Source organism: Meles meles, chromosome 1, assembly GCF_922984935.1.
Source record: "Meles meles chromosome 1, mMelMel3.1 paternal haplotype, whole genome shotgun sequence".
NCBI lineage: Eukaryota > Metazoa > Chordata > Mammalia > Carnivora > Mustelidae > Meles > Meles meles.
In genome coordinates this window covers 160036371-160061211 of record NC_060066.1, presented here as the reverse complement: position 1 = coordinate 160061211, position 24841 = coordinate 160036371, and the positions used below count along the sequence as shown (strand labels likewise).

Genomic DNA, 24841 nt, shown 5'->3' with positions numbered 1-24841 from the left:
AGAATAAATGAAACAAGATGGGATTGGGAGGGAGACAAACCATAAATGACTCTTAATCTCACAAAACAAACTGGGGGTTGCTGGGGGGAGGTGGGATTGGGAGAGGGGGAGCGGGCTATGGACATTGGGGAGGGGAGGCGAACCATAAGAGACTATGGACTCTGAAAAACAACCTGAGGGTTTTGAAAGGCCAGGGGTGGGAGGTTGGGGGAACAGGTGGTGGGTAATGGGGAGGGCACGTTTTGCATGGAGCACTGGGTGTTGTGCAAAAAGAATGAATACTGTTACGCTGAAAAAATAAATAAAATGCAATAATAACAAAAAAAAAAAAACCAAAAACCAGTAGCCACAATTTGGTTTTAATAAGGCACAGTTCGATAGCAGGTGCTGGGAATTAAGAACACATTGCTGCTGGACCCTTCTAGTGGCAATTTCATCACAACCATCTAGCCAAAGGGAAAGGCTGCCTTGTGTGCACGAGTGCGCCAGGAGACACGAGGTAGAGATTGGTCCATTGCTTCAGCATAACTGATGGCAACATATAGGCTCAGCGGTGTCCAGGATAGTTTAAGGATTTTGCTTAATCTCTTAATTACAGAGAATGCTATACTAATCTATGCTATTCTGCTATAAATGGAGTTTGTCAATTTCTTTTTAGTATTCAAATATGTACTTTATTTATTTAAGATTATACATAAATGATTTTAAAATTATGTATTCAGGTTGAATTAAAGCCTTTGTTATTTTATTGTGCCCTCTATTTTTTGCAATGCTTTTTCACTTGAAGATATTTGTTCCCATTATCGTTATACCAGGTTTTTTCTGGCTTACTGTGTGTATAATAGCATTTGTTTCCATTCTTTTGCTTTCATTTATTAATTTTCTAATGTTTAGGGGAATGCAGTACTTGGACTTCAATATGAGAAACTTTCTGTTATTCTGTTCTGTTCTGTTCTGTTAACTATTCTGTTAAATAAAGAATTTAGTCTGTATTTTTTTAATTGAGGTATACTTTTTGTACAGTAAATGATACAGATCTTAAGTATACTACATTGAACAAAATTATAGATTTACTTGGGTTTAAGTTCACCGTCATTCTTTGTGCCTTCTCTTATTTCTCTTGGTTCTATTTTTTTCTTTTTTTTGCCTTCGTTTTGATTCATTTGGTATTTTTTTGTTTGCTTATTATTTAATTTCCCCCTTTAATAATGTGAATTTACTCTGTTAATTCAGAAAAAAAATTTATTCTGTTATGATTTTTCATGGTGATCTAAGAAATTACAATGTACGTCTGTATCTTATCAAAGTTAACATTTATCCACAATTTCTATTCAAAATATTTAATATCAGCATACTATGAGCTCTGGTTGTTCCACATGGATGCTGGTCAGAACTGATACCAGACAAAACATCTGATTATTTATCAGCCTACTAGCACATATACCTTAGGATAGTTTATTCTCCATTCATCTTCTCTTGACTTATATGTTATAGCCATATGGTTTAATGTTACTTTAAAATATTACAAGTTTTATTCATTTGTGTATTTCAAAAATGTTTAGATTTATTAAGGTGTTTACTACATTTTTTGCTTTTGGTTTCTTGAAACTCAGACCTGTTTTGAGATCATATTTCTTCTGAAGGAAACATATCTTTAGAATTTCTTTTACTTTTGGTGGAAAGCTTAAAACTTTTCATGTTTTTGAAATGTCCTTTCCTCATTTCCATTTGAGAAAGTTAGTTTGCTACAATAATCTGAGAGTTAATTTTCTCTCTTTATAATGAAAACATCTTCCACTATCTTGCTTCTGTTGTTGGTGAAGTGAAATTAGCAATCGGTCTAACTGATACTCATTTGAATGCAATCTTTTTTCTTTGGCTAATTTTAAGATCTTTCTCTTAACATCCTATATTTTCAACATTCCTCTGGCTTGAGATCTTTGGGGTACTTGAATTTGTGATAATATATTTGCTCAATTCTGGAAGGTTCCCAGCCATTATCTATTTAAATACATATCTATTTAAATATTGTTCTGTTCTCTCCCATCTCTCCTATTGGAACTCTATAAGGGTATGTTAGCTTTCTTCACTTCATCATTCATGTCTCTTAACATCTATTTATCTCTCTGTGCTGTGTTCATTGCTATTATCCAGTTTACCAATTATCTCTTTAGCTGTGTCTAGTCTGCTTTTAAGTATGTCTAGTAGTTTTTATTTTCAATTTTAATATCTGGAAATTCTTCTTAGTCCCTTTTAAAATCATTTGGCTCTTTACTCATCAAATATCTATTTTATTTCGTTAAACATATTAAACATGGGTGGTCAATATATTGTTTCTGTTAAATTTAGTGTTTAAATTCCATAGGGCACCTGGGTTGGCTCAGTTGGTTAAGCGTCTGCCTTCAGCGCAGGTCATGATCCCGGGACCCTGAGATCGAGCCCTGCATTGGGATCCCTGCTCAGCAGGAAGCCTGATTCTCCCTTTCCCACTCCCTATGCTTGTGTTCCCTCTCTTGCTGTCTCTCTCTCTGTTCAATAAATAAATAAATAAAATCTTAAAAAAAATCAATTCCACATATATATCTGATTCTGTTGTGTTTTTTCTGCTTGGTTCTGCTTCATGATGCCTTTTGTCCTTGGCTGTTTTCTAACTCTTGATGATTTGATATACTTCTTCTGTGGAAACTCTTTAAGTCCTTGGATGAGAGAGGGTTGCTCTAGATAGAATTAATGTTTGCTTCTGCCAGGTACCTGTAATCCCTACTAGACTAAGGCTACTTCCAACAGATTCTTGGCTTGAGGCTTTTCTGACCACCAATATAGTATGAACTCAATTTGCAAACAATATGAAGTCCAGCTTTGTTATAATTTTTTAAGAAAGATGGTTTTTCATTCACTGATACAAAATTTTAAATATTCATTGATTGACTGATTGATTATCCATCAGATTGGGGATGGTAGAATGTTGTCCTTTGGTGATTATTTTTTTAAATAGGATGATCTTCTATTAGAATCCCCACCTTGACTGGGCCCTAGAAATTTTTTCATTTTCCTGGTTTTGTAAATACTCTTTCACAAAAACTATTTTAAGTAGTCATCTTACCTCTCTAGATTCTAGGCTTCTTGTTTTTGCCCCAGATATTCCTTATTTATTTATTTTTGGTTTATGGATAAGCTTAAGATGAGTTGAAAAGACATTCTATCTTTGATTATAAGTTGATTCAAATAAGGTTATCTGTCCAGGTCCCTAGTATACCATAGCCCTAAAAATGGAAATCAAATATGTTTTCTTTTCAATCATTTTATAAGCCTCTATTGGCCACTTCTTATGTGCCAGTCATTATGGAAATAGCTTGAAGAGTTCAGTAACTTGCAGTCTGTAACTTTAAGTTAATTAGAGTTTGGAGGGGGAAGAATTTACATAAGTACAACATTATAGCATATGTTTTGCATGGAGCACTGGGTGTTGTGCAAAAAAAAAAAAAAAAGAATGAATACTGTTACGCTGAAAAAATTAATAAAAAGGGAAAAAGAAAAAAAAAAGAAAAACAGTGAGAGTTTTACATAGGATATGATGTGTTAGAGAGTAAATATACCAACTTGTTTTGTGCTAAAACAGGTGGAATTAGGGAATATGTTTTGAAGAAGTTAGCATATGAGGAGTATAAGCAGGATAAACTTCATGAGGGAAAATACCTAATTTGGCTTGGTTAATATTGTACTCTTTATGTCTAGAATAGGTCCTTAATAAGTATTTGTGAAATAGTGATTGTTTGACTAGGATGTAATTAAAATCTGGTACTTCTATTGGCTTTGTCTGAAAGAATCATGACTATTGGTGAGTTATATCATGTCATTATTTTTCCAAATTTTCTCTAATCTGTCTTTTCCCATGTTAAAAATCATAGGTCTACCTTCTTCATGTATTTCTCAAATATATAAGAATAGGAGAATAATGGGAAGTGGCTCTGGAATTCATAGGGTCTGACAGAACAAGTTATTTGTCTAACCCATTTATTTAATATTTCCATTTGTCCTTGGTTTTGTTTGAAAATACAAGGGCAGAGTTTACTCTGACTCTTGAATTTACATTTTTTTTTAGATTAAAAAAATTATTTATTTGACAGACAGAGATTACAAATAGGCAGAGAGGCCGGCAGAGAGAGAGGAGGAAGCAGGCTCCCTGCTGAGCAGAGAGCCCGATGCGGGGCTGGATCCCAGGAACCTGGGATCATGACCTGAGCCGAAGGCAGAGGCTTTAACCCACTGAGCCACCTAGGCACCCCTTGAATTTACATTTAAATAGTTATGTCATAGGGTGCCTGGATGGCTCAGGGGGTTAAGGCCTCTGCCTTCAGCTCGGGTCATGATCCCAGGATCCTGGGATCAAGCCCTGCATCGGGCTCTCTGCTTGACAGGGAGCCTGCTTCCTCCTCTCTCTCTGTCTGCCTCTCTGCCTGCTTGTGATCTCTGTCTGTCAAATAAATAAATAAAATTTAAAAAAAATAAATAAATAGTTATGTCATAATGGAAATAGACCTTAATTTGAATTTTATCTGTACAACTTGTGAGCTATATAAACTCTCTAAGCCTCATTTTCCCCATTTATAAAATAGAGTTAATAAAACTTTGCAGTGTTGTAACTTTTAGGAAAAAATATGATTATAATATATAAATATATATAGATATAAATGATATGCATGAATAAATTGCATATATTAATAGTGTCAGGTTTTTAAAAAAAGATTTGTTTATTTGAGAGAGAGTGAGCACTCAATGGAGAGGGGCAGAGGGAGAGAGAATCTCAAGCAGACTCTGCACTGAGTGCAGAGCCCATTGCAGGGCTGGATCTCAAGACCCTGAGATCATGACCTGAGTTGCAACTAAGAGTCCTAGGCTTAACTAACTGCTCTACCCAGGTGCCCTAAACTTTCTTTCTAATTGAATGCCTAGATTTTTTTTTACCTGGAGTTCCAAAATTATGAGTATTGGAGGACTAGAGAACTATAAATACAAATTCTGATTTTATACCATTTGAGGTCATTTTTTTGATTAGCCATTCTAACAATTTTCCTCCTTCTTTTAAGTATCTTCTTTAGTTTGGGATATATTCTCAAGTTTTGAGATTCACAGAAGCATGTTGAAAGGTTAATAAGTCAGCATGGCTGTGGTGAAGTTTATGTTCTCATTTCATGTTAGTGTAATTATCCAGGTAATTTTGTCTGGTTTCACATAAAATTTAATAATCCTTCTTTGTATTGTTTTGGTATTTTTTTTCTCAAGATTAGTTAGGTCAAAATTCAAGTACTCACAAAAGAAAAAATAAAAAGAAAGAAAACTAAAGGAAATCCTTTTTTTTTTTCAAACCAAACCTTATCTTAGGAATACTGATATTACAATTTAACTTCAACTGTTTTGACATTTAGAATTGGTGTCTCCAGAAACTTGAGGGAAAATTTACCATATTTAAGATAAGAGATATTTACTGAATATCTATTTCATATTAAACATTTTGCTACATCTGTAGGAGATATAAAAATAAGACACCTTTTTTCTTGACTTTAAGTAGCTTATAATCTATTTGGTAACTGGACAAATACATAATGATATATCAAACAAGGCACAAAACTATATCTGGGAGCATTCAGATTAGGGAAAGGTTATATATCTTTATAGGTAGAATAATAAAGAAAGAGATCACAAACCCGTGGGCTCTAGAGTTAAGCTTTAATAAGACAAATAGAATTTTGGTAACTGAGGATATGAAATACTTCAGGAATAGCAGTCTGTACCAACAGCATTAGATGATAAGAGAAAAATTCAGGGTATATTTAAAGAATGGTATATATCATAGGTTTCCCATGTGGGAGATATTGAGAAGCTGAATGAGAGGGTATCATCTGGTAGCTTGAGAAATTTAGTCTATAATTAAAGTTATATAACAATACTGTATTGCATATTTGAGAGTTGTTAAGAGAGTAGATCCTAAAAGTTTTCATCACAATAGAAAAAATTTGTGACTATGTAGAGTGATCGATGTGAACTAGACTTATTGTGGTGATCATTTCACAATAGATGCAAATATTAAATCATTACATTGTACACCTGAAACTAATATGTCAATTGTACCTCAATTTAAAAAAAAAGAAAAAACCGGGGCACCTGGGTGGCTCAGTGGGTTAAAGCCTCTGCCTTCGGCTCAGGTCATGATCCCAGGGTCCTGGGATGGAGCCCCACATTGGGCTCTCTGCTCCGTGGGGAGCCTGCTTCCTCCTCTCTCTCTGCCTGCCTCTCTGCCTACTTGTGATTTCTCTCTGTCAAATAAATAAAATATTAAAAAAAAAAAAAGAAAAAAAAAAGAAAAAACCAAACGTAGTTTATATTTAATGTCCATGGGAGAAATGAAGTATAATGAAATCATCCAAACTATTCTGTGGAAATAATTCTTTAGCATCATGTTCAAAGACCTAGAGAAGGTAATAGCATGATGCATTCAAAACTGCAAAGATTTTGACACAATAGGAGTAAAGGAGGCATTTGGGGGGAAATGCAGAATGCTAAGAGAGGGGTAAAGAACCTTGGGTTCAAAGGAGCATTAAATTGATCTTAATAGTGAAAAGGAATCAAGGAAAATTTTTTACTAGAGGTAGAGCAATAAGTGCATTCTAGAAATCTGGGAGTAGATGCACCATATCTCTATCTCCCTCATCTTGTGCTTCTGTCCAGAGACTATTTTTTCTTCCTTTTTCCTTGACTTTTTGACTCATTTTCTCACTCTGTTTTGAGAGAGAGGGGATGGCCAAAGGGAGAGAGAGAGAGAATCTGAAGGAGGCTCCATGTCTAATGCAGAGCCCACCTTTTGACTCAGTCTTAAAACCCTGAGATCATGAAATCTCTGAGCTGAAATCAAGAGTCAGTTGCTTAACCTACTGAGCCACCCAGGAACCCCTCAATTTGTTTTTCTTTTTCCTCTTTTTCGTCTTTTTTTTTTTTAAATTCCAAGAAAATCTGCTGTCAGGAAATCTGTCATTTCCCATTCCCCTGTGCCTAAAACATTTGAAAACCTCACATTTGAGGTCAAGAAACCACAATAAGGAAATAGTCCCAACTGGTTCTAACCTTTACAAATGAAATTTCTCAGCATAAGGAGATAATTGAAACTATTTCAGTGGACGAGGCTGTCACAGAAGAGAATTTAAACAGAGGAGAAAAGTCAGGTACAGAGCCTTTGGGATTTCTTATTTTTAGATGGCAAGAGGAAGACTAAGAGCCAAAGTAGGAGAAAGAAGGGCAGATTGGAAAAGTAGGAGCAGAGCTAGGGACAGAGTGAAGAATAGAAGAGATAGACTTGCCAAAGGAGTTGTAGTAAATAGAATTGATGGCATAGACACAATGATAAAGAGGACCACTTGGGTAAAGCAAGAAAATTAAGAGTAGATTTAGTCAGGCTATGAAGTCTCTAGATTGCAATGAGTTAAGGGTGGGAGGAGATTAAGATTGAAGATGGAAGGATCAAAGATGGATGGATAGAGGAAAAGTGTAAATGAGACATGTCATTAAGAACACAATGGGAAGATGGGGTCCTGGGTGGCTCAGTTGGTTAAGCAACCAGCTCTTGATTTTGACTCAGGTCATGATTTCAGGGTCCTGAGATCAAGCCTGGTGGCTCTGTGCACAGAGGAAAGTCTGCTTAAGATTCTCTCTCTCCCTCTGCCTCTCCTCTTGTGTGTACTCTCTCTCTCTCTCAAATAAATAAATACATCTTAAAACACACACACACACACACACACACACACACACACACACACACACACAAAATGGGAGGAGATAGCCTTGAGAAAGAACAGAGAGCAGAAAGAATTAAGAGGCAGACAACCAAGACAAGATTTTAGGTGGAAAAGGGGAGGTTGAAGGCACTGGTTGACATAGTGTAGCACAGTGGTTTATCAGTGCTGGTGGGAGCAGACCTTAGTTCTACCACTAACTCTGAGCCCTTTCATATGGCACTTGACCACCCTGAGCCTCAGTTTCTTTATCTCCTCTCAAATGGGGATAATGACTGTACTTATAGCATATCAGTGAGGACTAAATGGGTTAAAACTTAGAGCAGTACTTGGCTCATAATCATTACTTACTATCATGTATAGAGTACTTGCTATCACTGTAGGGTTGGTAAGAATATGGTAAGACTATCATGGAAGAGTGAACGTGTGGAAGTAGAGCCAGGGAATAAGCACCTTTTGAAGTGGTCGTTCATGTATTCTAAGTGAGTAAGAGGACAAGATGGACCTGGATTTCAGTGAGATAGACTTTGAGAATACTGTAAGATAGAAAAGGACTAAGAACCAAATGAGAAAAAAGAGCCTTAAACCCTTATACAATTATATATGTGAAAGAAGTGTAAAAATGGGGAACACATCTCTCGGTTTTTGTAAGTCCAGTAGACACAATACTACCCTCCAATTACAATGGTGCTGGGCTTGCTCAGAGAAAACTTCTAAGATTTCTTGCATTCTGTTTTTCCAAAGGGACTTAAAAAAAATTGACAGAGGAAAACCAAGTAATGGCTGGCCTAACATGTAATACAACATTAGAATTTCTCTTTTTCTAAAGTATAGAAGAAAGGATCATAGGATTCACAGGGTTGGAGAGTGCCTGAAAAGATATTCAACAGAATCAACTAGCAGATACTCAAATCCTATATTGCTGGAGGAGGTGATTGGTTGGGTGTGGTTTTTTTGTTTGTTTGTTTGTTTGTTTTTAAGTTTCTGTTTTAAACTACCAGCGGTACAGAACTAATTGCTCTGATCTTTAGAAGTAAAGGCCTGAGACTTTCTTTTTTAAGTCAAATTGTTTTTCTGTAACATATACCTATGGTCATAGCTCTATTATTTGGCCCTTAATAGAATATGTGTCATGTCTTTCCTATTGCCATTTTGTTCAATATTTGAATGTTGCCATTTTGTTTTTTCTGAATCTTTACAAGGGGAGGGCAATGATATGGTAAAACAGATTTAGCATATTCCATCACTGCTCCTCTGACATGTTTTTGAGTTCCTGGGTTGCTTTGGCCACTTTGGACCTCAGTTTGTTTCAATGTCTTAGGTAGGTCTTACCCAGGAAGAAGAGTATGAAGGCAATACATAGGTCAGGTTCAATCATTGTGAAAGGAGAAGTATAAGCTAAATTTATTATCTTATATAAAACTGGTTACCAAGTTCAAGAAGGTGAACAGAAAGTCTATATAAGAGTCTGAGTTAATTTACTTGTAAAATGGGGGTGCAAGTACCTACCTCTTCAGATTAGTGTAAGGATTAAATGAGCCTATAGCCAGAGATTGACATCTTAGAGCATTCATTAAAGAACACCTATTGTGGCTGTTAGCATTTTTATTGAGTTGGTGTTACCAATAACAGTAATGAAATCTATGCTTTTATGTGTGCATTAGGTAAATATTAATTCTTTTCTCAGTTATCAGTATGAAGAACATGTGCATATAAATCTCTTCTATATTTTATGGAGCTACTTAATTGGAACTGTAATAGTTTTCATTTAAAATGGAGATCATTTAAAAAGTGAATATGATGTATCATCTGGCTTTATTGATCTTTGTGTTCAGAATTTAAATCCATGGGAGAGATCATGTCACAGTTTACATTGGTATGCAGAAGGAAATGGCAATTCTGTATTCATGACAGCCTATTTAAAATGGCCATGAAAGAGTCTCTCATAACAAGGTTATATGGTATTGATTTGCCTTTCAAGTATTTATTTATTTATTATATGTACCATTTCTGAAAAATGAAAAGTGCAACAAAAATTCGTAGCTATTTCCAGCTTCCAGGGAGCTGGGTAGATATGAGAGTGTATTTATGGGGTGTTTAGTTCCTAATATATGCAATGGAGTTGATTCTAAATGATTTGACTTAGAAACACAATATAAATCTCTATAGGCACAAGTAAAATTAAGGTTTGCACTAAATCTTTGCCTAAAATACACCAAAGCAGGTAATGAAAAATTCCTTTCCTTGTATGAAATTAAATCTTACCTTACCGGGAAGCCAGTGATGAAAGAGGACCTCTGGACCTCTTTGTTTTTACTACTAACATCCATCATTAATGTGTATTTGATTTATTGAGGAAGTGTCTTTTTTCTGCTACAGTAATATACATACTTTAAACACAATGTCTTTGGCCTTTAGTGCCTTGCATATAAGTGAAGCTATGGGGGGAGGGAACTGCTTTTTATATAGCTCCTCCTATGTGACAAGCACTGTTCTGGGCATTTTGATACTGTTTAACATTTATGTAGAGCTTACTATGGGCTAGGTATTTTGTCCCAAGTGCCTTATATGAATTACTCATTTAATTCTCACAATAACCATATGACTAGATATCATTTCTCCATTTTCCAGGTGAGAAAAATTCAGATTCTGAGTGATTGAGGAACTTGACCAGATTTAGCTCATTACTGGTGAATCCAGGCCAAGAACCCAAGTTTGATTAATTGAAAAACCCATCTTTTTTCCATCATTCTCCAAATAGTTTTTAAATACATTTTGATCTGGGAATGAATGCATAAATGAGAATTTGGGGTATATTCCTTCTTCTGGACCTAAGACCATTGCTAAAACATTAAAAATTCTCATTTACCTCAGAGATCAAATAAAGAACATAATGCTCATTCACTCATTCATTAAATACTTAATGCTAGTTTACTTTGTGCCAAGCATTTCACGAGGACGTGAAGACATGGAGGTAAAAAATTGTCCCTGATCCTCACTGGCTCATGGTCTTTTGGGGATTCATACAATAAAAAACTTCTAATATGTAATTATTGTAGAAACTTTCACAGCTTGGGGGTGCAGGAAGTTATTAAAAACTTTCCAGAGTGGCTGACAGCCAAGCTGAGTCTTACAAACCAGCAGTACTGAACCAAGAGAAGAGAGAAAGTGGGAGAAAAAAAAAAAAAAAACAAATAAAAACCTTTTTTTTTAAACTTCTCATTTCAGTCAAAAACAGTTTTTCAGCTCATTCAGTTGCAACCCATGGCAGCAGCTTGATGTGAGAAAACTCTTGGCAGGAGAAAGGGAGGGACAAGGAGGGAGGGAAGGAGAGAAGGTGGGGAGAGAGAGAGCGAGAGAGGGAGCAAGCGCCAGCTTGGCCCTCCTGAGATTTCACTGCCGTTTGCAGTTTGGCATTGTCTTCTTATCTGGTTTGGGAAATTATACCCTTTCTCAGGAATTGATTGCCATTTTTGATTTTCTGTAAAGGAGGTTGACAGTTGAAAGACTGCTGAACTTTTCTGAGATTCTGCACTGTCACTCGCTCCCCTTCTGCAATCTTATCCTTTCCTACACTGACACCATCAGCCACTGCAAAGGGTGATGCTGATTTCCTTAACAGCCACATTGAGATTTAAGCACAAAGGCTGCACTGGACCAAGTAGGGTGGGAAGAAACAGCAACTATAATTGCATTTACTCCTGGACTCGAGGTCAAATCAGAATAGTTAGGGAGTGAAATACAGGGGTTGCTGGAAGTGCTCCAAGAATGAATTACAAGTGGCAGACTCTAAATTTTGGGCAGACTTCAAAACTGTCAATTGCCAGTCATTTCAATTGCAGTGCAGTCAGCAAGGGGGTCCTTTCTTTTGGAATGTTGTATTCTCCCTGCTCCTACACACACTAGTATGGAATTTAATATAAAACAGAAGCTCAAGAAATATATATGCTTTAATCAATTTTACACCTAAGGGAAGAATAGTAATGTTTCTGAAAAAATGAAAGCATTATTTTCCACCTCCTTTCTCTGGTCCATTCCCCTCTTAGTCTAGCACTGTCACAGATTTTCTTGTTTTTACGTTTTCTGTGCCTGGGCTTTTTTTAGTACTCTCATGACAGACTAAGTATTATTTTCTCTTGGTTCTATTCTTGTTGACTTGCATATTGTCTAATGCAAACCTTATTCTCTTGGGACACCGCAGTCCCTCATCTTCTCACCCCTTCAGCAGTCTTTCCTTTCTATATATACACCTTCAATTTCAAGCAGTTTTCCTACCTCGTCACAGTCTTATGTAGAGACACAATTACAGCATCTATGTGGATTCCTTTCTCTGTTGTGAGGTTTTGAATTGCTTGTAATTCTCTCTCTGAGACTTAATGATTTCCCTGTTTAAGATTTTAGAATCAACAACATTTTTCTTCCTCACTGTGATTTTATTTTTTCCCACTCCCCTGCCTTGAATCGATTCTAATGGATGTTTACTGATGGTTTGATGCAACTATAAGAGAATGAGAAAGTTGGTCGAATCATTCTTCCTGTTAGGTCCTTCTGTTACCCAAATACTTTATTCCTAGAAAAATATTGGGTTAAAAAAGGAGGAAAAAATACCACTCGAGAAATGTAGTCCTGGGATATTGTTAATTTTGAAGATACCTAATTTTAGGCAAATGTGGAAATGTCTGTATTTTTCATGCCTTGATCATAGCTCATATCAGATTATATGTCAGTGATCAGTTTAAATTAAATTATCTTAAATTTCTTATTAAATTGTGTATACTTCAAGCACAGAGGTTTCATCTTATTAATCCTTGTGTCCTTAGCACTTAGCATATCAGGCCCTACATAAAGATTCTTGAGTGAATCTTTTATCACTATTATCTGTTGAGTATCAGAGTTTTAATTTTCCCTAAGTGAATATTATGTAAAATTCATACAATTCAGATTCAGATCATACTTTGTTGATCTGTACTGTTGTGTCAGAATTTAAGCAACTATTCTACACATCTAAATGCCCCTTTAAATTGTATTTTGTACAAACACATATTAGAACATTAAATTATACAATAAACTTGAAAAAATGCTTTTGAAAATATGAACATATGTGGTTTAAAAACAGAAAGGTAAAAATTTGCTTCTCAAAACAAGAAACAGGAAGTATTTAGGAGATGAGCTGTGTCTATATGATATAATACATAATGTTAAGAAGAAAGCCAATGTATCATTCGTGTGCTTAATTGTTAAGTCAGATGTTTAGATGGCACTCTGACTTACCTAGATTCCTGTTACTTAATGAAAGCCAAAGCCTTCCAAGCAGATACAGATGGATTGACTAGCTATTCTGATTGTAATCAGCCATAAAAGAAAACAAAATGCCAAGTGTATTTCCATCCATTATTCATCTGGGGCAGAGTGGGAGATAAAAAATGTACAAAGTGCTGCATAGCAAGCACAAATACAAAGCTACCATCCTTGAAACAGAGAAGTAAGAATCCTGAATAAGAACTACCAAATACCATTTTCATGAAAGCAAAAAAAAAAAAAAGTGCTGCAGGCTGAGGGGGAGGAATTCAAATTGAAATGAGCTAGGAGAGGAACTGTGCCATGGAAACTCCTCAGCTGCTGCCTGTAGATCTTCAAAAGCCCTAAAAAGGAAGAAAAACCATCTTCTGTATGAATATGATGAAAAAAATAGGAAGAAAAATTTAGAAGATTGTTTGTAGATAGGCATGCATGTTTCCAAGCTGACTCCAACCAGGGAAAGAAGGATTGAAAAAAATGAGTTTTGGATGAAGTGCTTTTTGGGAAAACTAAAAGATCTAGATGTTCAGTGTATTCTTTTGTCTAAAATGGGATTATACTGTCAGCTTCTTAATACATACTGTTTGAAATTATTCTCTCTAGAGGGCTTTCAGTTTTATACCTTATAGGAAAAGTTGAACACTATCTAGCCTTCTCATATGACATAGAAAAAAATCAAATGAAAATTTGAAAGTTAATCTGAATAATTTTCTACACCTTGCTGATAATAAAGATGCCCTAAGAATGTAACTGGATGGGTTATTTGGAATTCATGGTGGTAGAGGTGATGGAAAAGAATGGAGTTAGGGGTGCCTGGGTGGCTCAGTGGGTTAAGCCACTGCCTTCAGCTCGGGTCATCATCTCAGTCCTGGGGTTGAGTCCTGCATTGGGCTCTCTGCTCGGCAGGGAGACTGCTTCCCTCTCTCTCCCCGCCTGCCTCTCTGCCTATTTGTGATCTCTCTCTGTCAAATAAATAAATAAAATCTCTGAAAAAAAAAAAAAAGTCTTGGTTAAAAAAAAAAAAGAAAAGAAGAGAATGGAGTTAGAGGGAAAAAGCATGGGTTATAGAGTCAGTCAGGATTTCATTTATTCATTCACTCACTCATTCATTCATTCACTAAACATTTATTGAAAACCTATTATGTAGAGATCAGGCATTTTACTGGCTTCTAAGTAAATAGAAAATAAAAGAGAGCATGCCCCTGTCCCCATGGCACCCATAGATTAGTAAGGGAGAAAACCGTTATGTAAATAGTCATACAATGAATCTATGACTGCATTATCACAACAGATACAAAAGGAAAAAAGGGCACTTGGGTGCCATAGTCAGGCATTGAACTCTTGATTTTGGCTCAGGTCTTAATCTCAGGTTGTGAGAATGAGCCCCATATCATGCTCTGTGCTCAGTGCAGAGTCTGCTTGAGACCCTCTCCCTCCCCGCCCCCAATAAATAAATTTAAAAAAAAAAAGAAGAAAAGAAATCAGGAGGTTAGGATGTTTGAGGAACTAAAAGAAGTGATCTGATTCCATTTTTGAAAATTCATTGTGTTTTGACTATAGCAAAGTTACTTATACGAGCCTCAGTTTTCTTATTTGTAAAATAGATTTAAAAAGAGCTACTGGGGCATCTGGTGGCTCAGTGGGTTAAGTCTCTGCCTTCAGCTCAGGTCATGATCTCAGGGTCCTAGGATCAAGCCCTGCATCGGATCTCTGCTTGGCAGGGAACTTGCTTCCCCCTCTCTCTCTGCCTGCCTCTCTGCCTGCTTGTGATCTCTCTCTCTCTCTGTTAAATAAAATAAAATCTAAGAAAAAAAAACCCCCCAAAACCCACAAAACTAATAAATAATAGTGTGTGAATGAAATGAAATGAAATGGGTTAAGTGTCTAACACATGTCCATTTTGGATGTTTTGTATAACTGAAAATTAACTAGAAAACCTTTTTGTTCTAGTAATATTATCAATAACCTAAATTATGCTCTCTTCTCTTCCCTGCTTAAGTGTCAAAGAATCTGACCCCAGACCCAGGTCAATATAGATTACTGAAAACTGACCTTCAAGGGAACATGCATTGCATTCCCTGTGCTCCCAGGCAAGGACCCTGTTCTGCCATGGCTAATTAGCCACAGACACAACTTCTATATAGAAATGCATTAAAATCTCCTTCTTAATTACTCTGTTTTAATACTAGCAAAAAATCCATCCCTTAGTTTTTTTTTTTTTTTTAAGATTTTATTTATTTATTTGACAGAGAGAGAGATCACAAGTAGGCAGAGAGGCAGGCAGAGAGAGAGAGGAGGAAGCAGGCTCCCCATGGAGCAGAGAGCCCGACGTGGGGCTCGATCCCAGGACCCGGAGATCATGACCCGAGCCGAAGGCAGCGGCTTAATCCACTGAGCCACCCAGGCGCCCCCATCCGTTAGGTTTTAAAGTGGTAAAAAGAATCTCAACTCTTTATGTTTGTTCTGATTAATCTGTTGTTAGCCTATGCATTTCATCTTTTAAACACCCTTCAGGGAATTGGGTATAGGAGGTTCATTCTTGGTATTTGGTATTTGGAAAGGCCTGAAGTCCAAGGTTGTTTGGCATAAAGAGGAATGTTAACATTTCAGGCTAACAGCACAGTGGGGTGAACATAACTGCTTTGAAGATTCCAAGCCCTTTAATGCCCTAGTGTCCACATGCTAATGAATTGGTAATCTAGCATGCTAGGAGCTCAGAGTGAAAGTGAATGACATACAAAATCTGGACCACACTTCAGAAGCTGATTTCTTTAAAATGGAATCCTTATATGTCCTTATTTTTAATGTTTTACCTCTTTTTGTTAAAGGAATGAATTTTGGTTCATGGAGTGATCTGGAAAGTGTATTTCAGATTTTAAAAATTGAATTAGGAAGGATCTTAGTATTTAAAGTGCAGAAATAGTGATGTGTAAACACATTTCTTCCATTCATGCTTCACCCATGTATCTTAGTGGCATCTACCTTGGATTCAGAGTGAGTTTTTCCTACCTGGAAATTATTCCTATTTCAGGCAGTGTAATACATAACCTGATTAGGGAAGGAATTACTGATAAATCTTACTACACATCATCCAAGAGAAGCTTTTGAAAATACTTCTTACTGGGCTCCATGTGAAATACCCAGAATGAGAAATTCTAGGGGTGGAGCCTCTGAATCTGTAATTTAAAAAAAAAATCTCTCCAGGTGATACTGGTGCGTGGATATGCTTTTGAGTACTAGCTAAGGGAAAGTGGCAAGTGGCTGTGTGTGTTTTGTGCTAATGTGTATGAGTTTTTGCCCAGAGGCACATTTCTGACAGTCATTACAGGTATAATCAGTGATTCTGCTGATTGCAGTTGTTCCACTCTCTCTAGTTATGACCCAGATGTGTTGTAATTCAAAATGAAACTCCATTTCAAGTATTGAGAGTGAAGGTAATGTTGCTCACAGAAAAGAATCCTTGCTCACTTACAAATATTGTCTCTCTGTTTTGGTAGTACTGAGAAAATATTGAAAATAAGGTATGTATATATGTCTATTTGTGGGCATATACAAATGTTTGTTTTTACCTCAAATAATATCTGCCTTGATGAGAAGCCCTTTCATTAGGTTATAGCATAAGGGACTATAAAAACATTCTTAGGTAAATTGCCATTTTGTAAGCTCCTCAGTTTGAATTATTCAGTTGTGGTTACCAGGGAACCACAAGCCTTGTTCACATTGCAGAGGAAAATTCTAATGGTCTCCCAGTGTCCCCAGACTGCAGAAGGGCTCATTAAAGTAAAAGTACCGCTGTCCCTTTTAAAGGCACATAAGCCAACCACAGAATGTCCACATCAGGGTTTTAGGTGTACCTTTCATTTGGCAGAGCTTGCACTTCCAGATGGGGTTTGTTCTTTGAAGTGTTAAGAATGTCTCTTTGCTGGAAACAGTCATTATTGGTAGGTCAGCTGAATCCCAGGGATCTGACATTTTGAAATAATGAAACTAGCTTGGTCTTCCTTTTGGATATAATGAATGAAATAATAATTTATTCACCATTTATTTAAGACTTAATAATTTCTCCTTATTCTGCTGATGGTTTATGTATATAATTTATGTAATTCTCCTAATGATTCTAAAGGAGGATTACTCCATTTTACAAAAGAGAAAACTAAGATTCAGGATGGTTGGATAAATTACCCAAGTAAGTAAAAGAGCCTGGATTTGAACCAAGTTCTGACTCTGAATCCTGAACTTTATCACTAAATTAGAATATACAGTTTAGGCTCAGTGGTATAGGAGCCTTTGATTGCTACCTGACTGTTCTCCAAGAATTCAGAGGTTCAGTAACTACTCTTCTAGCTGAGGGGAGATTTTGAGTAGATTAGAGTCCACAAATCCCACTGCTTCATTTCAGTACTGCTGTCAGGAATTTGTACCGTACTAAGTAACCATAGCTCTGTCCTCCTTCATTTGGATTTATGAGGTCCTCTGACATTGCAAGGGGAATGGATTTGTGGTCTCCCATCCCCCACCCCTGCAAGGTAAGTTTTATAGTGAGCATGCGAAGTCTCTTGAGACATGGATGGGCTAATGTTGACTTTGGAAGCAGGCAATGGTCAGAATTTGGTGAGGTAAAGGTGGGGCAGTCTGCTGTTACATTGTTTGCCCATTCTTACTGATAAGAAATTGAGGTAAAGTGAATTGAATTTTTCAGGTTTACAAAGGAAACAGTTGAGAAATCAATTCAGCAATAGATCAAAAATGTTTTATTCATTTGCAAAATTGAATTTTTTTTTTTTTTTTATAAGGTGAGGGGATCTTAGAGGTAATTGAGGAACTGAGGGCCAGAGAGATGACAGATTTGCCTCAGGGGTCCCAAGGCCTGGAGGGTGAAAGTAGGAAACTGGGAGTAGAATTCCAGTTTCCTGGCAAGACCGGCCTTTCCATGCTAGATTTTGCCCTCTCTTTTGTCATGGGTCAATCCATTTAAGATTGTGTTTGAGAAACAGCAGCCTCTGGCTGGGTGGAGGGAGTACTGGGTGTGGAAAGGTAAAATTTGGAAAAGAACAAGAAATAGTTGAAGATGGGAGCTGATACAAATACAGAATTCTGTCTCACTCTCAACTTTACAAATCTCTTTTTTTTTTCTTTTCACAATCTCATTTTTAATGAGATTCTTTGCTGATTGCTATACATATTAGAGTTTGAGAAGCACTGGTTTAGAGGATACATTAGTTTGTTATTCTACACATGTTCTGCTATAATGAACTAACATAGACTAGTTGGCTTAAACAACAGAAATTTATTTTCTCACAACTCTGGAGGCTGGAAGCCCAAGATAAAAGTGTCAGCAGGTTTGGTATCTTCTGAGGCCTCTTTCCTTGGCTTGCATATGGCTGCCTCCTTGCTGTGTATTCACGTGGTCTTTCCTTTGTGTATGCACATCTCTGGTATCTTTGTATATCCAAATTTCCTCTTCTTTTGAGGATACAAGTCAGATTAGATTAGAGTCCACTCTAAGGATTTTATTTTAATTCAATCACCTCTTTAAATTTCCCATCTCCAAAAACAGTTGTGAGGTACTGGGGGTTAGAGCTTCAACATAAGAATTTTGGGGTAACACAAGTTAACCCATAACAGAGAGTATGGTGATCATAAATAAGCCTGCTAATATGTACTTTTGCCATTGACAAGAAGCCTGAGAAATTTAGAAACTCATATCTAATGGGGGCCTGAACTCTCAAACCAACTTTTTATCCTGTGTTCTCCATCTTGGTAAATGACACTAACTTTGACTTAATTTGTCCAAGCAAGATAATTTGGAACCTAGTGCTCCCTCACTCTTAACATCACATTGAATTAATAACTATATCCTACTATTTTTACCTCAGTTAACTCTCCCGTACACTTTTTCCCCACTCTAATTTCCACTACTCTGGTCTGTACCTCCTCATCTTTCATCATACTAGGCATACACTTCACATATGGAAATAATAGCTCACTTTTCATACTGATATCTTAATCTCTAATTTTCTGGGTTTTGTTTATCATTTATATTAGCCAGAATGTTTGTTATAAAATAAAAATCTTATAATGTTATTCTCTTGTTTAAAATCATTCATGGCTTGCATTGCCCTAAAAAGAAAATACAGTCTCCCTAGGATGGTTTACAAAACTACTTATAATCTAGCAAATTCTTCCCCTGTCAGCTGCATCTCTCCCTTCTCCTCACTCTAATTTTTCACAGTTCACTCTGTGTTCTAGCCATTGTGGATTAATTTTCCTTCTAGTTTCTTTAAGATGTCACATTGTGCCTCATGTCTTAGCCTTTGCAAAAGCTATGCCCTCTATCTGGAACGTTGTTTCTTTTCTCCTCCTCCACCACCCCATTAACTTTTTATTATCTTTCAAATCTCAGTCCATGTCATTTCCTCACTAAAGCCTTACTTACATCAATTGTTCAGCATAGGTGGCTTTCTTTAGAACCCCTAATGTGTCACTCATCACATTACGTAGGGTAAGCTTTTTTACCTCTTTCCTGCAATGGACTAAAAACTTTTTGAAGACATGGACTGTGTTTTATATGCAACTGTATTTCTGAAACCTGTCCAGTGAATGACATAAGTACTTGTTGAATGTACTAGTGAAGGAATCATTGTTTATATGAAGTCTAAAAGCTTGGAGAATGGAGCATCTGAATACAAGTATAAATAATTATCATTAATATGGCTTTCTTAGGGAGTAACTTTTAATTACTAGATGTTATCTAGATTACTAGGTGTTAGAGGTAAGCATTTGGTTTTCCCTCGAAGAAGTTAAAAATGTTTAGCTCTGTAATTATTGGTTTTAGAACCTTGGGTGTACTTATAGGGACAAAGGGACAGGCTCTCTAAAACAGAGATGGACATTGTGCTACCATAGCACTATGACTTCACTCTAATATCTCAGTTTTCAGTGAATGCTGAAAGTCACCTACCCCCCAGAATTTTCTATCAGTCCATTCTGGTCTTCCATTATGATAAGGTGGCACAGAAAAATTTTTTTATCAGACATCTTTTATCTGACCTTTACAGTAACTCAGGGAAAAGAGCATCCTAATAGGAATTCTTATTCCTTCCTAGAGTCTCTTTTTAGAATTGTCATTGTAACTGGGTCTCAGAGAGTATTTGATATTGGTTCAATGTCCATTTTCTCTTTAGAGCTGTAAATTCCATAAAGTCAGTGATCATGGCTATCTCATTCACCACTGATTACTATTAACAGAACTAGTTAGGCACATCGCAAGTACTTACTAATTTTGAAGGGTTTCGCTTAGACAATAAGAGGATGATGACACCATTAACTAGGACCCAAAACAGAAGGAAGTGCACATCTGACCAGGGAAGATAAAGCCCGAAGGCAGTCAGATCATAGTGCAGATAAGGAGCCTAAGGAATATACTGGCACTAGAGTTATGGAAGTTTATTGTCATGGAATATTGCTGATATTTAAAGCTTTGGGAAGGCATGATGGTATATAGGCAGAACATATTTAGCATGTGTATATAATGATTGTAATATTAACTAACACTTTTTAAACACCATATGCTATGTACTTTAAGTGCCTTGCAAATATCAGTGTGTTTAATTCTTATAAAAACTCCATGCTGTATGTACTATTAGAGTCCCTTGTAACACATGAAGAAACTGAGCCAAAAGAAGGTTAAGGAACTTGTCCAAGTTCACACAACCTTTTAGTGGCAGAGACAATCTTCAGACCCAGCCAGCCTAGCTTATGAGCCAAGATGCCTGAATAGAAAGAGCAGGGAGGAGGATTGTTCCTCCTCTTTCTTCAGCATTCTTTCAGTAAGTGTTGATTAAAAAAAGGTCATTTTTCAGTGAGATAGGAAAATAAATGTCAGGATTTGGTATCTTGTCCTGACTGTTGTGCATTATTTCTTTTTGAGTGCAAATCTATGGACTGGCAAAGGCTTTGCCTAAGCTGCTCCTGGTTTTGAAATGGCCCATAGATAACATGATAGCAAAAGACTTTCTGTTAAAGCACCTTGAATTGTTCTTGGCAGCTTATCCTTTAAAAGGAGGAGTACCAGAAAAATGAACTGAACTATGCCTTGCATTGTTCTGCCAGCTGCCTGTCACAATCCAAAATAACTGAGAGTCTCCAGAAACTGTAAAATTGTCTTAAAGGTCCAGCTATACTTTTAGTTTCTCTGATTTTCTTAAAAAGAAAGTAGTTCAATTCATTCAGTATTACCTTAAAAAAATTGACACTATATTCTATTTTGAATTGAGTTGGCACCAATATAGGCTAAGGGGATTGCCTTCCCCCAGATCAGATCATAGAACTGCTTAAGAGTACTCGTTATCATATGTAAATATCAATCGCCATGTACTTGTATTTTATCACTTCTATATTTTCATATCATATTTTGATATGCTTCTTGACACCATATTAGATGTCTCCTATTCCCAGAAAAGCAATAAATACATTGAATGAAACACTTTCTTATATGTGTTGTTGAAAATACATATTTTTGATGGTAAATACGCTTATCTAGTTTTTTAAAGAAACATAGTTTTGTGGAATTGCAGCATCAGATATATATCTGTGCTTCCCAATAATTGCTTTAAGGGAAAAAACCCCTCCAAATCACCAAACAATGAGGGCATTTTATTTTATTTTATTTTTATTTATTTATTTATTTTTACGTAGAAAAGCAATTTATTTCATTATAAGCACTTACACAGTTAGTCATGGAGAGTAACAGGCCTGCTGGTGAAACAGGTCACCCAAAATAGAGATGGTACCAAACTAGTGGTCAAGGACTAACTCCTAAAAAAAAAAAAAAAAAAAAGCAACTCTTACCCAGGATTAATTTAATTTTAAAAACAAATACAAGCTATCAATTCACTCTTCTCAACTCAACTGGACAGTCTACCCGTGGTATGACTGTCAGGTAAAAACATACATCTTTACAACTTGGTGGTCTCAAGTTTTTAAAAAAACCATTTCACAGAAAAGAAATGTGAAAACAGCTCAAGAAATACACTAACAAGCAAAAATATATGGGGAAAGAGGAACATATAGTTTTGACTTAACTGAAGAAACTGAGAGGAGACTGGTCTACATAGGGAAATGTGCATCCTGGAAAGTCAAGTGTGAAAACTTTAGAATAGGAATTTATATGACTTGAATCTCCCCCATTTCCTGAATAAAAACGACATCTTGTGGTATTTATACTTCATGGCTCAGACACCTACCTCACTTGGCTCTATCCTTCCTCACTTTAGCCTTTACTTAAAAGGAGTCTGTAAAACTTGGGGATATAGCCTAAGAAGAAAAATAACCACACCCAGTATTCCCCTTTCTGTGGCTACTTTAGACCTTTGTTACTAGAAAATTCCTGAAGAAAATTTAAATATAAGTCTGTGGCTTTACTGAATCAAGTCCCCCAGTTAATATTTAGAAAACACCCTCTGTTTGGGCTAGTAACATCATTGATGGTACCTATCATAGAGGGATAGCCAAACAAAGTCTGTGTCTCAAAACCAGTGTTAAATCAATCTCAGGGTTGAGAGGGAAAAAAAGGGGAGTCTAAAATCACAAGAAGTGCAGACATATCTAGGACCCTTGTCCTTCTGGATTCACGCTTCCTTCAGGATCTTCATCATTGTAAATGTTCTCTGCCATTTGCCACACTTGCATGATATTGTCTTCTGATACAGAACAAATCACCCAAGGTTCATTGGGATTCCAGGAGAAATCAGATATCTTGACAGTGTGACCGCCATGAACAAACAACAATTCTGGTGGCCCATCTTCTGCATCTTCCGGGGATTGTTCCTCTCCAATTTTACTTAAATCCCAAACATTCAGTCTGCGATCAGTACCACTGGAAGCCAAAACGGTCTCATTGTGAGGCGACCACTGAACCTGAAATATTTCATCCTTATGTGATTCAAAGGAATGCAACTTCAGTTTCAGATTTCTCAGATCCCACAAGGCAACAGTCTTGTCAGCTGATCCTGTGGCCAGAATGAACTCACTGTAAGGATTGAAAGATAGGCAGTTTACTTCAGCAGTGTGAGCATCAACTGAGTGGCTTGGTTTGGAAGTATTGTTTGAACGAGTATCCCAGATCACAAGTTTCTGATCATCAGCAACTGACCCAAACAGAGACTCATGGAGCAGATGCCAGGAAACATCTTCTACTACTGCTGTATGCCCTGTAAAGATGGTCTTTGCATCCACAACTTTTCCTTCCTTTGGAACAGCACTGATGTCCCAGAGGCAGATGGTGTGGTTGTCTGAAGCGCTACGTAAGTGCCCACTGAGATTTGGGTTCCAAGAAAGTCCATAACCTTCCTTCTGATGTCCATGGAGATGCAAGTCTGGGTTGCACTCTCCAGAAGGGTCTGGTTTGGAAGGATGTTTTGTATAGTCAAAAACAAGAACATCACTGGATGGAGCCTTTGTTGCAATGATGCAAGGGTTCTGGGGCATATAACGTGCCTGGTTTACTTCTCCTTCATGGTTGATCTTGATCTCTATTTCAATTTTTCCACTAACTGAGCCAAAACCTTCAAATCCTCCTTTCTCACTGTCGTAGTGTGAAGCATCAAACTGAGCATCATCGTTAGGGAGTTGCACACTGGCTATCACAAGATGGTTTTGTTCATCGGACGTGTGTGTTCCCAGGACAAGTTGATGAATGCTGAAGTCTTTTCCTTCTGGTCTGGTTACATCTGGAAGCCACTGTGCAGTTAGGCTAGGCCACTCCAGGGCATGGGTCATCACCAAATCGTAAAGAAAAGGGGTGTTCTTTTTCCATATTTTGTACTCTTCGTTGATCACACATTCTTCTACTGCGTCATCAAAGGCTGCTTCCTTGTCGGCCATGGCGGGCAGGCAAGCCGGGGGGATCCCAGGGTCGAGCGTTGTGGGAGGGGCGGGGAGGCTATGGCCAATGAGGGCATTTTAAAATAAGATTCACAGAATCTGATTTCTAAAGAAATGCCTGGTGAAACAGATGAGGATGATCACCAGCTTTGCACCTCATTAGGATATTTTAGACAGAACCCTGCACCAAGGAGCTCTAGTCAGGTGACTTTCCAATGAAGACATGAATTTTAAAGCATCTTTGTGTATAGGTTCTATTAAAATTGGGCTAGATCTTTAGTTTGACTTTTAATTAGCAGTGTATACCCAGCAGTCAGTTTTATCTGGAGCATTTAAAGAATGATTTACTGTTTACCTCTGTGAATGTGTGTGTGTGTGAGAGAGAGAGAGAAAGAGAAAGAGAGAGTATGCATGAGAGAATGTGTGTGAAAAAGAAAGAGTATGTGAGAGCATGTGTGAGAGAGTAAGTGTGAGAGTGTATGAAAGTATATGTGACTGTGTGTGTGTGAGAGAGACTGTATGAAAGAGTGTATGTGAAGAGGTAGTGTTTGTGAGTGAGAATGTGTATGAGTGTGTGAATGTATGTGTGTGGGAGTGTGCATGAGAGAATGTGTAACTGGAAGGGAGTGTGTGTGAGCTAGAGAGGGGAAATGAAATAGAAGTCTTAACAATAAACTTAAAATTGAAAGCAAAAGTCCATCTCTACATTTTCTTACTCCTGCCTCACTTTGTGGTTCTCTTTGCTAACATTTAGGAGAGCAGAGGGATGACTACCTGAGGAGTCCCCTCCCTTGAACATTGTGATATGAATGTCCCTGCAATGGCTATGGCAAATACTGAAGGATTCCCACTGTGTTTCTACTAAGCTCAGCTTG

At 37.0% G+C, this 24841-nt stretch overlaps 1 protein-coding gene across 1 annotated transcript; it reads right to left on the bottom strand.

Moving 5' to 3' along the window:
* Positions 1-22570: 22570 nt before the first annotated feature.
* Positions 22571-23981, bottom strand: LOC123949484 (histone-binding protein RBBP4-like). The gene has a single exon (XM_046016978.1). The coding sequence runs from the start codon at positions 23964-23966 to the stop codon at positions 22689-22691; it is 1278 nt and encodes a 425-aa protein (XP_045872934.1). The 5' UTR covers positions 23967-23981; the 3' UTR covers positions 22571-22688.
* Positions 23982-24841: the final 860 nt, after the last annotated feature.

Excerpts from the sequence above, each read along its gene's own strand:
- LOC123949484 (XM_046016978.1), bottom strand. The coding sequence starts at position 23,966 with ATGGCCGACAAGGAAGCAGCCTTTGATGACGCAGTAGAAGAATGTGTG.